The following is a 17255-nucleotide window of genomic DNA, read 5'->3' as shown; positions in this document are numbered from 1 at the left end:
TTTGGAAATGCACCATTACAAGAGGGAAACTAATACAGGATAGAGGTGCCAAAAAAGGAATAAGGATCATTCCTTTCCTTTACAATTCTTGTTCTGACTCTCTCTAAGTCAGGTTGTTTTATGACATTATTCATGCCATTTATATTTTCATGAGTTAAGTCATATATCTGTAAGCCTGTAAGAGTTAACACTCATTTATGAAAAGAAAAATAAATCTAAAAAGGTTTTAATACTGAAAATAGCAGGTTGTAAGACAAGCATGTTTTACAAGGCTTTTTTTTTCATGACTGAACAAGAAATTGAACAGGAACTCAAACCAGAAATATGTCTAAAGTAGTACATAATCCCATAAGTAGTTTATGATTCATTACATCTGAACTTTGAATTGTTTCCATTACAGTTCTGTGTGCATTGTGTAGAATATGCAGAGTGAGACTTGCTGTGTTTTTAATAATAATATTAAATAATATATTAAATCATAAACAATATATTATTTTTGATTTAATAATAAATATTTTCTTAACATATCCAGGTCCAGAATCACCTTACCTGGTTTTAGTCACACAAAAGGTAGATGCTTAGACATCAGATTAGATGTTATCTATTTCTAACCGATAAATCTCAGGTGATCGAATTGAGAGCAATTCAACTTGTACATTTCTTACCAAAATCCTCTTCTCATGGTGGCTAGCTCCATTTACATGACTAAAGAGGGAGTAGTGATCTGCTGTTTACAAATGGCATAGTAGCATGAAAATTTGGAATATATGCTACACAAAGTCATTAAAAAAAATGCTGGATATCAGACCTACCAAGGTGTCTACAATTCTAGTATGTGAGGGGCTTAACAACGCATATCATGGGCTCACTGTGTTTCTGCTTCTGCCTTCGCTTCCCCTCATCTTACCCGCCTGAACATGAGCCAGCAGTGTGCCCAGGTGGCCAAGAGAGCCAGTGGCATCCTGGCCTGCATCAGGAATGGTGTGGTCAGCAGGAGCAGGGAGGTCATTCTGCCCCTGTACTCTGCACTGGTTAGACCACACCTTGAGTCCTGTGTTCAGTTCTGGGCCCCCCAGTTCAGGAGGGACATTGAGATGCTTGAGTGTGTCCAGAGAAGGGCGATGAGGCTGGTGAGAGGCCTTGAGCACAGCCCTACGAGGAGAGGCTGAGGGAGCTGGGATTGTTTAGCCTGGAGAAGAGGAGGCTCAGGGGTGACCTTATTGCTGTCTACAACTACCTGAGGGGTGATTGTGGCCAGAGGGAGGTTGCTCTCTTCTCTCAGGTGGCCAGCACCAGAACAAGAGGACACAGCCTCAGGCTGCACCAGGGGAAATTTAGGCTGGAGGTGAGGAGAAAGTTCTTCACTGAGAGAGTCATTGGACACTGGAATGGGCTGCCCGGGGAGGTGGTGGAGTCGCCGTCCCTGGGGCTGTTCAAGGCAAGATTGGACGTGGCACTTGGTGCCATGGTCTAGCCTTGAGAATTGTGGATCCTGATGATACTGTGATACTGTGATAGCCTCTGTAGTGCTACATGAATGACCCTTCCCACTCCAACATAAGTGATGGGGAGGCACTAGCAGTGAGATTCACTGTAGAATTACTGTGTAGAGGTATTTTATTCTCTCTTGACCACAGAAGGAGACTACCTGCCTCTTTTAGATTGAATAAATGTTTTTTACACAGCTAGATTTTGGGCAGCTAATTCCTACGTGAAGAGTGCACAGTAAGTACAAGAATTACAGGAAAGATCTACTGACATTTTGAGTCCTGGATGTACTATCAACTTCCCATGTTACCTAGAGACATTAATCTGAGAGCAAACTGCACGCCTGGTTTTCATTTACTCTGCATTGCTTCTGCAATGAAAACAAACCAGTGGAAGAAGAGCCAGGGATTTCCTCACTGCAGAAGGAATCCCTGGCCAGTGTGTAGGTAATGTGTTATATGTAGGCTCTTTCAGTATAATTGCTTCATCTGTAAACCAGCAGGCATACCTATGATACTATTGATACTTGAGAAACAATAATTATTCCAGTTTCATTAAGCATGGAAATAGTCAATATCCAGGCAAATGTGTGATTTTTTTGCATTCTCTTTTAGTAAAACGTGTCAAGGTCTTTTGAATCTCATGCTAAAATCAGATAATGCATAGATGTCAGATTATAAATGAGTATTGTTCTGCTTTAGGTTTACCAGAGGAAAATGAATACTCGAGGCTGTCAGCCAGCACTACGGCAGGCTCGTCGATTCAAAGACACAGGGAGAACCACACTAGTCAGGTAAATATTTCATTGATGACCTAGTAGAACCAGTAAAAGAGAGATAAAATCTTAGTAGCTGGTTTTATGCAAATATTCATAAGTAAAAATTAAAATCAAACTATCAGTTAAAACAGCAATAGGCACTGAGGTAGTATGGAGTTTGCACTTTGCTTTGTTAGGTTGGGGTTTTTTGGGTTTGTTTGAAGAATTCTGTTTAATGTCACTGTTAAAACAACACAGAATGAAGTTTAATGGATGCAATTTGCCATAATGTATTTTCTTTGTTCTTTCTTCAGTATATTATTTATAATGTGAAACACTTTACTTTCTAAGTATCCAACTGAAACATGAAGGCATTGAAGAAATCCCTTTCATTTAAATGGCAGTAGTGTATTCTCCTTATGTCGTCAGTCAACTTTTCTGAAAGGGTACTGGTTTCTTTCATTTGAGACAATGGTAAGAATTTTACAGTAGAGCTAAATACTGTCCAAAGAGAAGATATATTGAAGCTGAGAGGAATTTCTCAACGAAAACTTGTCATTAACCAATGGTGCAGTTTCCAAATTATTTTACCAGAAGGTAAGGAAATTTCTTTAACATACTTAAAAGGTACTTATTTTCTGCAGGAAACAGATGACATTTCATTGCAACAAAATGCTGGCTCTAACCAAGTGAATGAATGTCTGGACATTGACTTCAACAGGAATAGGATTCAACCATCCACACTCTGTTCAATCTTAACATAACTTTGAAAAACAATAGGTTTTAACTGATTAAATATGTGAGCAAACTAGTACAAAAGTCTTCACTTACTTGCTTTTCTGCCCCACTGCCCTACAGTGCCTATTTTGAGTTGAAAAGTTATACAAAGCCAGCACTTGACACTGTACTAATCTCTAGAGATATGTAAGTCAGGGTGGATAGAGCTGCCCTGATACACATGGGAACATAACCATCTTGCAAACAATAACAGATCTTTGCCATCACCACAACTTTAAGACTCTCAAAATGTACCTTTGACCGTGTTGTGAAAAAATACAGGTCTGCTATCTCCAGAACCAGTATACTGGATGAGGATATGGGATTATGAAGATGATTGGAGACAATGTTTTCAATTGTCTTTGTCACATTTTTCAGTCATTAATTAAATACTTATGAGAGTGACCAAAGAGCCCTCTCAAGTGAAGAAAAGTATCCAAGTCCCAGACACTGCTCCAGTTATAAACCTTGCACAATAGGACACTTTTGTCCTGGACTGTCTTACACCTCTCTTGATAAAATGGTTGCCTGGGATCAAGGAGGATCATCCTTAAATTACTGCATCAGCACAATATATGGAGAGTTAAAGGAACTAGGATTAGAGAGCCATTATCTTCTTGGCTTTGCAAATGGGAGCTGTATCTGTACATAAAATTAGTCTGCAACATTTAAATGCTTTATTGTAGAAGGAAGTCTTTAACCATTTGCAAACTTGTATTTTGGATTTTTTCAAAGCTGCTTGCCAAAAACTGAACACAGTTTCAGTTCAGTACTTTGAAATGTCACTTTTCAGTAAACAGATGTTTTGCCAAAGAGTTTCACAAATCTTTAAAATAGATCCCATGCCATGTACTCAGATTTACATGCAGAGACAATCCTTAAGTGCAAGCTCAATCAGCACTGTGACAAGTTGAGAGGAAAAAAACCTGCAGTTCTGTGATTATTTTATACAATTGCCTTAATGAACAAAATCCTCTGAAATACTGTTGCCAAAAGAAAGAGAAAAAATCTTCCTCCCACAAAAATAATAGAAGTCTTTCAAAAGGTCTGTGCTCATAGGACTGAGAATTCTTAGTGTAAAAAGTATTCCTCACCATTTTCAAAGCATGGCATATATTTGAAAATGATTTGGCTTAATTACATTTGTTAGCATGCCTGCTGGTGACTTGAACAGCATACAATCCCATTGTAAAAGTCTTTGCCAGTCTTCACTGCAGTAACCTTCTCACTTTAAAATAATTCTTGCAGAGACATATGAAATAGGACAGATTGCTTCACAGATCTGTGAAGGTACTGATTGACTAATTGCTTTAAAAAGATAAACATAGACTGAGTCCTTGGATTTCTTGGCAGACACTGTCATTTCAGCTAAAGGAGACTGGTTCATTAGCTTTCAGGGACTTCTAATATTTATTGGAGTTTTTAATATCTCCCTGCTAGTTCCTTTCTGAAGTGACAGTACTTAATTTCATTTTTTGTCAAGGATCTCAAGGCTCATATCTATCCAACTAGAGTTTAGGCATTGTGGCTTATTGTACCATCATGCTGTCACATCAGGTGGTAATTACCTGCATCACTGCCTGGTATGTTCTGCACACTGCAGAACTACACATTTCAGAGAGCAAATGCTTCAGCCCAGTATATGTTGACATGTATCCTAAGGATCAGTCTTTTCACATACTCCTTGGAAGCAATTATTAAGTATAAAGTATCATGCAGTTGTGAACTGAGCAACTTAACTGATCATTCCTAAAGCAAAGTGTACTGAAAGCAAAAAGAAGTTGACCATAAATGCTACTTTTCTAGGGTAATGGTTACTTAGAAGTCAATTTGTCAGAATGAAAGAGAACAGAAATTGCAGGGGAAAAAAAAGAAGCTAAAATACTAACAAAACATTTCTCATTTGGAAAAAAAATTACTTTCTTCTGCTAGAAAAAGGGCAAGACTATTAAAAATAAAGTTAATTTTTGTCTCATTAGAAATGAAAGAACTTACATCAAAAGAAATTTAACTCTTTAAACACTGATTAAAGAACTACAAAGCATGGGGCTTTTAAACTAATACCTTTTCCTTTATATTGTTTTGTGGCTATGTAGTTGTAGATTTCTAAGTGATTACAGGTTGCTATTAAGTGCCACATAAAAAACATAAAGGACTTAAAATCTAACACCATTTTATAAAGCTTCACTGTCTTATGTAGAATCATCTTCAATGAAGATGAAAACTGAACCAAAAATTTGAAGCTTAAATTTCAGATTCAAGAAGTTTCATGCACTTTAGTTCATTCCAATAGTAGATCTTTAATAAACTAAACTTAATAAACTAAATTTGTTAGCAAAAACCTACACATTTGCTTTTCACCAACTGAGCACCCAAATTCCCATATGTTTTGTGCTTTCCTTGTAATCCAAAACGTTTTAGTCAAGGAATTCTTAAAATTGTTAATTAGAAATCTGCAGTAAAATGGTATTGCAAGAGACAAGTCCTATTCTGTCTGTACAAGAAAACCTGCTTTGCTTTTAAAACTAAGCCCATATATATCAGATGTTAGGACTGCATCTAACTCCACTTTCTAGTGGAAAACTTTCTGTAGCTGTGCTGCACATTTCATTCCCTGAACAATGTAAAATTAGTAAGCATCCTTTTCCAAGCTTGATATGAATTTACCCATTTGAAATGTTTATTATTTCAGAGTCCTTCAGTGATCTGTTTAATTAGCGTGAGACTTCCAAATGTGCCTGGATCTGTAGTCCGAATTCTTATGTTGCCATTTTCTTCCAGGTGTAATTTTCTTCCAAGGAACCACCAAAATAGAAGAGATGTTTCTTCTGGTGATTTTTGTCATAATCTCACTTAGATTTTCATGTGACTAGGAGTCATTTCTGTTGAGTCACACAACAGAAAGTGATCCCAAGGCATACTGGAGACTGCACCGATGATGAAATTGCATAGCAGGGTCTAAAACTCAAAACTTCCTCTCAAAAGCAACAAGATCAAAACAAACAAACAAACCCCAACCAAACAAAACCCCCACAAAAAAACCAACCAACCAACCAAAAGTATTATGAAATAGTAGCTCTGTGCTCTTTTTATTTTACACAAAACACTTCTCAGCTCCTTAGCCAGTCCAATGGGTTCTCTTCCCCAGACTCCATTTATTTCTTCCTCTGTTCTCAGTAGCTATGAGAGTGCATGTTTAAAAGATAGGAGATAAAGACTACTGAAATACAGAACTTCTCTGGAATGTCAGCATCAGCAGCAAGATGCAATAAAGTCAACAAAAGCAAGATTGTATCTTTGGCACTTCACACAAAAGCTAGGCAGCCCTGTCATCATCTTTTTCACAGATCAAGACTTGGGGCTTAGGGGAGGGGGTGTGGCAATAATATTTTAAAGTTGTTATTAACATTCATTATGAAGTGGGATGTGGGGAGAGAAAGATACAGCAGAATTGAGAAAAGCAGGCCAGCTAAAAAGACTCCTTGTTTCTTATGTGGGCAGCAAGAAGCAACTGTAATGGGATAAGATGGACAACCTGGGGATAATGAACAGATGGGAAGCGAGGGGCAGATTAGAGTGATAATAAGAATGTGTGGGGTGGGAGTGAGGAGTAAAACAGGCATCAGATAGAAAATGATTCAGAGAATGAAGGCTGGAGGAAGAATAAAATGACTGAGAGAAGGTAAATAATAAAATAAAATTGGATTTAGGGAGAAGAAGGACAGAGACATGAGGGAAAAAAAACTGAGAGGAGGTAAGAAAAACAGAATAGAGAGCACTAAGGACAGAGCACAGGGTAGTGGCATAAAAGAGACACTAAGGAGTTAAAAAAGTATGGTCTTTATGATGTTCCAGATATGATATTCCTCTTCATACATATGTCAAAGTGATCTTTTTATGTTCCAGAAAATAAAAATGATTGTAATAATCTACCTACATTTTTAGACTTGCTTTCTATGCAAGTTAGTTCACAGTTATAGTCTCCTGAAGATTCAGCCAACTGAGAAGGTAGAAAATTTCCCATTAAAATGTGCAGTTTAGCTTTCTAATGCCTGAACTTTGGCTTATTTGTAATCAGATGATGTGAAATGCACTCAGTGTCCTATGGAAATACTCCCAGAGCAAGACACAAATAAGTAAGCAGCTTACCATCCTAGCAGTTTAAGTAATACAAGACATACAACGCACCCTGGCATAAGATTTTGGTTATCCACTTCTGATACATGTTTTATCTGTCATGTGCTCAAAAAGGTAAGATAAAAGAGTATGGTTGTTTTGTCACATGCTGTTATATTAAAAAAGCTGCAGTCTTATCTCTTCTATTTTCTTTAAACCCTGTAGTGCAGGTTGTCAGATTGCAATAATATGGAAGCCAAAATCTGACAATGAAAAATTGGAGATGTCTTTTCATATTCTTGAAGAATGTATTTATTGTTCCATTATAGCTTAAGCCATGGTTCTGATTTCATGAAATCTCATTGCTTCCAGCAGTCTCTTCCCTCAGAAAGAACTGCATGTTCATCACAGTCTCATGGGCCTGCTTTGTTCCCACTTGATTTAGTATTTGTTGCCAATCACTTCTTTTGTTGACTTTCAAAAGTGTTCAAGAATGCAGAGTGTCGCTAACCCCCGCCCGCTGTCACAGTTCTGAACACTGGGTGCTACCATTCGCTATTAACGTCTGTCATGTTTGCCACTTAGCTGGAAGTAAGCTGTGATCATCCCTAAAGCAAAACGTGGCAATCAGACCAGTCTGGTGTAACGAAAAACAATCACTACCACCTCTGTAAACATTTAACATCCAGGATAGGACATAGAATGCTTATGATTGTAATTGATGTAAATCAGTGTGTTTCCCTGGATGGTACTTGTTGTTTTGACAATAATGTCAAAGAACAGCCTTTGTAATGGCACACAGACAAACAGGAGGTCTTACAACACAGTGTGGCTTTGTTTTTAGAAGACTTTGATCTGGTTGCTGTCTGCAACTACCTGAAGGGAGGCTGTAGCCAGGTGGAGGTTGGTCTCTTCTCCCAGGCAACCAGCAATAGAACAAGGGGACACAGTCTCAAGTTGTGACGGGGATGGTCTAGGCTGGATGTTAGGAGGAAGTTCTTCCCAGAGAGAGTGATTGGCATTGGAATGGGCTGCCCAGGGAGGTGGTGGAGGCACCGTCCCTGGAGGTGTTGAAGAAAAGCCTGGATGAGGCACTTAGTGCCATGGTCTGGTTGACTGGCTAGGGCTGGGTGCTAGGTGTGACTGGATGATCTTGGAGGTCTCTTCCAACCTGGTTGATTCTATAAGTCTGTGTACTTACACCATCAATAGAATTGCAGTCAGTTGAAGACTATAAAATCATTAGATAGATATAGATATACATGTGTCTCAGTTTTGGATCTCTTGTTTAACTCCGTTTGTGGTGGCATACCTCCTCCAGAGCAATCCCACATTTGTGGCAGGAAGAGCACCTGTCTTCTTGGCCATTTCCTCCTTTCCAGTAGAGCTGTGTGCTGTTCACTTAGAGATCTGAGGCTTTTTGGAGATTGTAAGACTGCTCCAATACAAACAGAAATCATAAGCAGTTTAAAAGAATGATTAACTGAAATTGTTTTATTGTCATTAACATATCAAGTTATTAGGTCCAGTGGGTCTGCACTTGCCAAAAAAAATGTGTATCCCAGCATTCACAAGTTGCTCACATGAATGAGCTTGGATCCCAGTGGTACATTTGCATTTGAAGATTTTTAATTGGAGTTTAGAGGCATGTAAACACATTTATCATAGCTGCTGTCTACTCCCTGCTGGGGTCTTACGTAGCCAGTCCAGGTTTCCCAATCAAACACAAATTTGCATACTGATTTGATTTCTGTTGAATGCTTGCTGAGGCTTCGTAACACCCACTGGTTCACTTTGCGCTTTCGCCTCATATCTTTGAATGGGTATTGTGTTGGGATCCTCTCTGAATTTATGCCTTTTCTGTAACATAGAAAACCTCATACACACTTATTTGAACCTGAAGGGTCAAGATTTTTTGAGAAGTTGCACTCTGCCTGTTCTGCAGCTTCAAAAACTAATGTGACATGCATATTTGGAAGCAGTGTAGGGGCCTATCAGAAGCAAAAAGAAAACAGAGAAGAGAAAGATGGAGCCATTAAAACAAGTAGGAAACTTTTTTGTGTGGGAGGGATGCATGGCTGTCACTGATTGAATCAGAATGCATTGGTCTGGCTAATAACCTCGTACAGTAGGAATTAATTCCAGAAATGTTGAATGAACTTTAATTTTCAAGCGAGAGGTGAGAACATCCTGCTCATTCTGTCTTTAAAAGGGATTATCTGCAGGAGAGTCATAGAATCATAGAATGGTTTAGGTTGGAAGGGACCTCAAAGCTCAGCCAGTTCCAACTCCTCACCATAGGCAGGGATACCTCCTGCTGGAACAGGTCACTCAAGGCCTCATTCAGTCTAGCCTTGAACACCTCCAGGGAGGGAGCATCCATAACCTCCCTGGGCAACCTGTGCCACTGTCTCACCACCCTCACTGTAAAGAACCCTTTCCTAACATCTAGTTTAAATCTCCCCTCTTCCAGTTTAAACCCATTACCCCCATCCTGACATTATAAGACCTTGTAAATAGTCTCTCCCCAGCCTTCCTATCTAGTTGACTGGATAGGGCTGGGTGCTAGGTTGGACTGGATGATCTTGGAGGTCTCTTCCAACCTGGTTGATTCTATGATTCTGTATTCAAGAATTTTGCTAAAACTCACTAAGTAGTAACTAAAAAGTTAAAATGTAATAAAACGTGCAAAGATTTGCATGAAAAAATAATTTCTGTTTCCAACAAAATTATTTGTGTTTTTAACACCCCAAAATGTAATTAAATACTTCTTTCTTTTCCTGCTGAATAGTAGAAGAATCATTGCAACCACAAATGTCCAAGAAAATTGCTAGAGCACAATGCATAACGTTGCGTGAAAAACAAACCCTGCTTTTTGTCGAGGAAAGAGCAAAATAAAGTGAAATACTCAAATGAATCTACTAATGCAGATTCATAAATCTCTGCTTGGGAGGCAGTTTAATGAGTCCTTCAGCCATAGCACGATGATTAAACTGTGCTGATTATCTTTAACACATAAATAGACAGTATAAGCTCTTTCTTACTTCTGGATGTTACAAAATATCCTCTGTAAACTTACAGCGTCTGATCTGCTAATGCAGAATTCATTTCCTGGGATTCTAGAGCCAATTCTCTAAATAAATTAGTTTATTTCAAATGGACCTGTTAATCTTATCTGACATACCTTTTATCACCCATTATTTCAGAGTATGAAACCTTCAACTTGCCCTAATTAAAGTTGCCACATTTTAATTAGCCTAAGATATAAGACCACAGTTAAAATAATTTATTGACTTTTCTTATGGCAAATCATCTTCATTTTAGACAAATTTGAAACCCAGTGTATCCACTTTAGGCCATAAACTGAAATTTAGGCACAATTTAGGACCCTAAATCCAGAAGACAGTTCAGGAGGTCATTATCCAGTGACTATGCAATACTTACATTTGTGGAAGTCAGCAGGCAAAGCAATAACATAGGTTTCATGGGTGCCAGCATAGAACAAAAGTGCTCTATATCTACTACCTCTTGTGTGTTGCAACAATAAGGGAGTCACTCTGAAGGATCTGCTTTAGCATATTTATCACACATGGACATTAGGAAGCACAGGAGATAAACTTCTCCTTTCTTGCACTCCGAGTCCATCTCTTACAGTCTCAATGTCCTCTCAGCATTTGGGAACTAAGTCTTTTCCTTAACTTGACAGAGCTCAAATCCATATCTTCTGATTTCCTAATATATTCTAGCCTCTAAATAAATGTTTAAGTTCTTCCATGCACATCCCAATGGAACTGTACTCTGTTGCCAACCAAAATCCCCAGTTCCACAAGGAGAGCACTTCTTCATTTGAGTATATTGGATAGTGAGGTGGGAGGAACAGGTCCTGGGATCTCTTCATTGGGCTGCTTATTGTAAATTTATTTTGTTCATCTTGCCTTATTTTGCAGTGGAAAATGTGGATCTAGTTTAACCACTTCAATCCATCTCAGTTTCCAGTGAATAGCTTTAGTAATTCCACATGCTCCTGTGTATCACTGTCTTTGACACTACAGCTTTTCTTGTTTGCTCAGTAAGGGCCCTGGATACCAAGCTGGGATGGTGTTTCCACCAGATGGCAGGGCTGTTAAGAGCTGGGTGTTCAGGTGGTGTATGTTTTTGTAGGTCTAGCCCAAATGTTGCTTTGCTCATTTCCAATTGACCATCAACTTTGAGTAGGAAAATCCTGGTCTATGACTGATAACATCTCTGCCCATTAATGGTTAAAGTTGTTTGTTCAGCGTTTATTCAGAACATGCGATGTTTCTGCACACCTCACTCACCCTTCACAAGATACCTCCTTGGGACATAGAAAAATAATGAATCATAGAATCAACCAGGTTGGAAGAGACCTCCAAGATCATCCAATCCAACCTAGCACCCAGCCCTATCTAGCTTTGTATAAAATATTCAGTAAATCTTTCTGTAATGATTATGTAAAATAAATCTCTGCTTTGTCACAGGTCTAATTGTGAATGGAAAAGATAAAATATATAATGTTATTCAAATAGATCTAATTTAATGATTTGGTTAATTTAAAGCACTACAGTTTCTTGTGTGTTTTTCCCCCATTTCATTTCCACTGCATTTCTTTTGCATGTCCTTCAACCAGGTTGAAATGTAAACTTTTTCTAGCTTACTAGATCAAATTCGTGAGTAAAGATTCAAGATATTTTTCCATCCTTGTTTAAAACTTTCAGTAAAAGATGCACATTGATTTGTAGACTGGACCAACATTTGTCCGTTATACACTGAAAAATGATCTCTATAGTGAAACTGCTGACACAACACGAATTTACAGCTTGCATAAGCAGGTCGGTATAGTAAAGCTTCTCCAGTGCCTATAAGCTATAAATAGGACACATTTGTCAATTGCCTTACCCAGACAAAATATACTCACTTCTCACCCTGCACCTGTGTGCCTTTAGGTTTCTTATAATAGCAGTGACACTGCCTCTATTTGGATACTTTTATCCATCTTTCAAGACTGGTAATTCCTCTATACTTCGTTGGAGGCTTGCTGTCAAGCCCTTGTCACCTGAGTACATTCAATAACACAGACTGTCAGGAGCTATGTTTTTGTTCAATTATACTTATTTACCAGTGTAGATATTTTGGGTTGTTTAGCTCTGAAATTCTTTCATATGAAACTCTTGCAGTGGCAGTCTAGCCCAGCTTGCTTTTTGCACATTCCAGCACCTTTCTGAGAAGCATGCCTTTTGCAGGTCCGTGGAATGCCTGAAATGTAGATGCAAATAAGGTGTTTAATTGGAGAGACTGGTTTTCTTGTTTCCAGACTTTTAACTTGTCTTCTAATCTTTGCTACAAACTATTAAGGGGGGGAAAAAAAGTGCTTTGCTACACAAGAAGCCTCTGATATGCCTCTAACAGGATCTGTGGAACATTTAATTTTCCTTTGAGTTGCTGAGTTAGTTGCATTTTAGGCAAACATTGAAGCAAAGGGATTTTTTTATCTTGTAGTGATAGGCAATTAGGATGGCACCAAAATATACTTTAATTAAGTCTTTGAAACACTTGCCATTTTTCATCTGCTTTTTTTTCCCTCAAAAACACAGAATTTACAACTACACTTGAAATTGTAATACCTTTTATGAAGACATTATATACCTGTTTGGGATTTTTTGTCTTAAGTACCAAGCAACCAGAAATTAAGCAGATTCCACATCATTTTTCAGGTATCTCCATTTAAAGGCTCTTTCCTGTTCTGACAGCATTCATGAAAGGTCTGACTTGCATAGGACACATGTAAGCTTCTGTACTCAGGTAGTTGCATACACAAAGGACAGAAGCCACTGATGGGCTTCTACCCCATCAGTGACCAATATGACCTTCATGTCACTCAGCCCTCTGTGCAACTGGAGCCAGCTACCTGCATAGCATCTCATGAGCATTTAAGGGCACAACACATCAATTTCTTTATCATGGTAACTTGCAGCCATCTCTCCTTATGACAAAGGGAAAATCTTGACAAGAAGAGATATGCTTCTCATGTGAACTCATTGTGTAAGGTGATGCTTGGCCATTAGAGCCATGTGATAGGTATCTCTTATAGATGCCCCTGTGGTGTCTTTAAGAAGGAAAGTAGGTAGCAGGGTAAGGGACATGAGCCATTAAGCTGCTCTAATGGGTTTGGTTCATATTCACTGTAGATAGGCCTTGTCTACTACTGAATAGTCCCAAGGAAATAGGTCTCCTTATCTTCTTTAAGTGTCGCTGTACTGCATAGGTGATAAGTAGATTTTAAAGGGTGGTGAGATGGACTTCATAGCTTTGTAGACTTGTGCTATAATGATGTCTTCAAAGCAACTTGAACAAAACAAATAAGCACTGGAACAGAACGGTTAAATTAGAGGAAACATATTCTTCTAGATTAATTATTGTTCTGATACAGAACTGTTTGGCTACTTCAGGATGAATTTATGAATAATTCCAAGCCAAGTGAAACTACATTTTAAATTGCTAATGTATTCTTTGGCTAACCCCTGGTTCCATGGATAGTGACATTACTAATTCTAAGCAGCAACGCAGGTTATAGTTTCTCAGTTATATCTGTTTGGGTATTAACATTTAAGTAACAAAATGTTTCTGCTCCTGCAGCTGCTATTTGATGTGTGTAAAGGAGTATTTTTGTGAGTATTATATGATGGCAGTGTGGTGGTTTGGATGTTCCCCGCCCCCCCACACACTTTTAGAAATACCCAGCTAGACTCAGATGGGTTCTGGGAATATAAATGAAGCTATTTATTTACAGCTAGCACGATATACAAGCAGATATTTACAGTATATACAGTTATAGACAGAAATGTACAAGGTAAAAGTAATATAGAAACACAACTCCCCTCCCAGAAACCTGAGTCCCCAGGAGGGGCTCTCAACCACCCCTGCACCTTCCCCCTGCCCCTCTCAACCTTACCCCAGTCCTACGGAAGAAAAGAGGTTCAGCCAAGAGGTTAAGGAGCAAGGTTAGTGGCAGTGAGGTTAGGGAGATGCAGCTCAGTCCGAAGCCAGCCAGAAAGAGAAGACAAAATGGCGAAAGTGCTGTCTAATGTTTTCCCTTCTTGTTCCCATACATCTCAGTGAGACTGTGAGGGAAGGAGACATCACAATTGTTTTCCTTTTCATAGCCTATGATCTAGTTCTTTTCACCAAAACATTCTAGCCTGCTTCAAACTAGCACAGGCAGTTTTAAGACCAAGTTGTTAGAAACATGGACTGTTCATCAGTGCAGGGTGAACCCTTTGCTGACATAGGGGAGTTTTTTCCGTTTGTTTAATTTTTGGCACCTTCTTCGTACAACTTCACTTCTGTGACTTTGACATGAGATTAAAGCAAGACCATTCTAAAATTCTTTTTTTTTTCTATTTTTGCTGTAAAGAATTAAATGGGGACTGGGAACAGCAAAGTTAAGCACAAATTTGTAAACTTCTTTGAAGGGCAAGATTGCTTCAAGTTGTTAACAGGGTTGTCTAATCTGTTCTCTTTCAGGTGTAGTAGGCATGAGAGCAGCTGCTCCTCAGCAAAAGTGTAGAACTTGAGTGATTATCTGCATGCATTTATTTCTTTAATTATTAAAATGGAAACACTCACAGCCACTCACCATCTAACATGGCTAAGCCAGGGCATGCTGTAGCAGTCTCAGGATTTCCATTCTTCATCCTCCTCTAATGTTTGGATAAGCTTATAGTGACCCTTGTTGCGTTTTGCAAATACTGGATGGAGAGCAGAAGATGGTTCCCTCCTAACAAGGGGACTGGCAGTGTAAAACACTCTTCTGAGTTCAAGGAAAAGTTACTTTGCCAAAGGTCATTATGTTTGAAATGGCATTATATGTGTCACTGTGCTTTTTACTGCAAAAGAGATAAGAAAATGGAACCTGAATCTGCCTTGCCCACAGGTTTACATCCATGACAAAAAAGGCAGAGGATCCTATGTGACGTATCATGGACACTGCCATTTGTATACTGCCAGGAGAATTAACTTTATCCACCTTTTATATTACTGTTATTTCCTTCTCATTAACAGGTTATTCATCAGCTTAGACTTTCTGAGAATGAGAGTGTGGCTCTGCAAGAGCTTCTAGATTGGAGGAGAAAGCTCTGTGAAGAGAGAGAAGACTGGCAGCAAATCTTGCACGACACTGAGCAAAGAATCACAGCCCCACCTCCACCCCCATGTAAAAAGCCAACGCTGTTAAAGAAGGTAGAAGATACCTCCTGCAACAGACTCTCTTCAGGCATATGGGATACCACCATATGATTCATATGTATATGCCTGCAGACTGTTAGGAGTGAAACCATCTGATAACTTCAAGCTGCACAATCAGCAAGTTTTCTTCCCCTCACAAAGTGTGCAGGGATATTTTTATAGACACTCAATTCAAGAGCACAGGATGGAGGAGTTACTTAGATCTGTCATGTGTGTGTGCATGTGTGTGTGTTTGATCTTTTCATATATATATACACACATGCACATATGTGTGCATCCATGAGTGTATATATATATATGTGCATGTGTGTATATATATATATATATGGAGACAAACTGCACTATAAGTATTTAGCTTGAAAGTACAAGACAGTCCTTTAGAGTTCTCCCATGGACAATGAAGAAACTATGTTAGGCAAGCAATAGGGAGAAGTGACTGACAGACATTTCAAGATCAGGAAAGTCTGTGTGCACATTGTACAGCTGTTTTATATCGTACAAAACTATGATGTTTCTTGTTCCCTAATGAATGGTTTTATTATATTACCTGTATACATACATAGATTTCTTTGTAGATGTCTGTGTTCTATTGGCATTGCAAACCTGAAGTTTATTTACATGTTTATTACTGGTGTTTTATAACTTTATGCAATTGGTGCTGTTGTTCTTTCTTCAAAATACAGGTAATAAATACAGTGCTCGCATTTTTCTTTCATAGTTTTATCTTCAACAACATACCAAACAGTTCCAACACTGTGTTGGTTTCTTTGAGAACTGGCAATATCTTTTCTAAATTCCAAACCTGAAATTCTTGCAAAGCTCCTACCTACAGCAGGTATGATTTGATGCTGTTCACAGACGTGAGAGTTTGGTGGATCTGTGTTTCTGAACGTGCAGACTGTGAATTCTGCACTGACATCTCACATTTTATTTCATCCTGGATCGTGTAGAATAATGAGGCATCCATTTAGGCTATAAGTATGGCTTGAAATTCATACCTGATTATGCATAAGGTCATGTGTCAGTGGAAAGATATGTAATGGTAATGAGGTATGAGAATAGGGCTGTGATTTACCATTACAAGCCAGAAGGCTTTATGGAGATGGGTTTATCAGAGGATTATGTCCTTATCATTGTACAGTGGTGAATTTATACCTCAAATTTCATGTAATGAAATGGTTTCAGAAAATGGGGCATTCTAGTTCTGAGCAGTAATGATAATTCATGAAAAACATGCTGCTAGAAGCTGGTTAGCTACTGCTCAGCAGTCTTTGAAATGCTGCTTTTCTACTTCAAGCTGTAATTTATATACATACACACAGGTAATTGTTCAAGGGCTGCCTATTTTAAGTTCTTGTAGTGTGCAGAGCCAGTGTGAAACACTTTTCTTGGCTGTTTGCCCCATTCCTACTGGGATACAGGGGGAAAAAAATGCTTGTAACTTTACAAGTGGGTGTAAAACTAATGCTGTCAGATGTAAGCTGGATTTTGAAAAAGGTGAGCTAACTCCTGGAATTTGCTGGGAAAGGAAAAGTATCTACCTACAGATGTAGGTTTTTTTCATCTTGTTTGACAGCAGCTCCACCAGGCTGAATGGCAAAAAGCAGTCATGTGCTTGTTTGTTTGTTTTTACAGGGAAGCAGAAAACTCAAATCGTTCCCCTAAGTATCATCAAGATGTATGCAGAATTAAGCACATCCTCTTGCTGGAGATCAGAATGACCTTTTTGAGTGGACAGGGAAGGGGAGACACTAGGTTAGCTCAGAATGTTACCTTCTGTTAGCTTCACAGAAATCCTCTCTGCAAGATTGCCCATTTCTATTTCATGACGAAATAGGAACTGTAGCTTCTGCTT

General features: G+C 38.7%; 1 protein-coding gene across 4 annotated transcripts in view; it reads left to right on the top strand.

Annotated features, from left to right (window-relative positions):
- MYO16 (myosin XVI) overlaps nt 1–16104 on the top strand; it is a 438909-nt gene extending 422805 nt beyond the window's left edge. For all 4 annotated transcript variants that reach the window (XM_064143768.1, XM_064143767.1, XM_064143769.1 and 1 more), the window contains 2 exons: nt 2190–2281; nt 15218–16104. In XM_064143768.1, coding sequence (XP_063999838.1) covers nt 2190–2281; nt 15218–15451 — 326 coding nt within the window. In that variant the 3' untranslated portion in view covers nt 15452–16104. The remainder of the gene's footprint in view (nt 1–2189; nt 2282–15217) is intronic.
- The last annotated feature ends 1151 nt before the right edge of the window (nt 16105–17255 follow it).

Source organism: Pogoniulus pusillus, chromosome 5, assembly GCF_015220805.1.
Source record: "Pogoniulus pusillus isolate bPogPus1 chromosome 5, bPogPus1.pri, whole genome shotgun sequence".
Taxonomy (NCBI): domain Eukaryota; kingdom Metazoa; phylum Chordata; class Aves; order Piciformes; family Lybiidae; genus Pogoniulus; species Pogoniulus pusillus.
The sequence above is the reverse complement of the archived record's forward strand: the minus strand, read 5'-3'. Positions and strand labels throughout refer to the sequence as shown.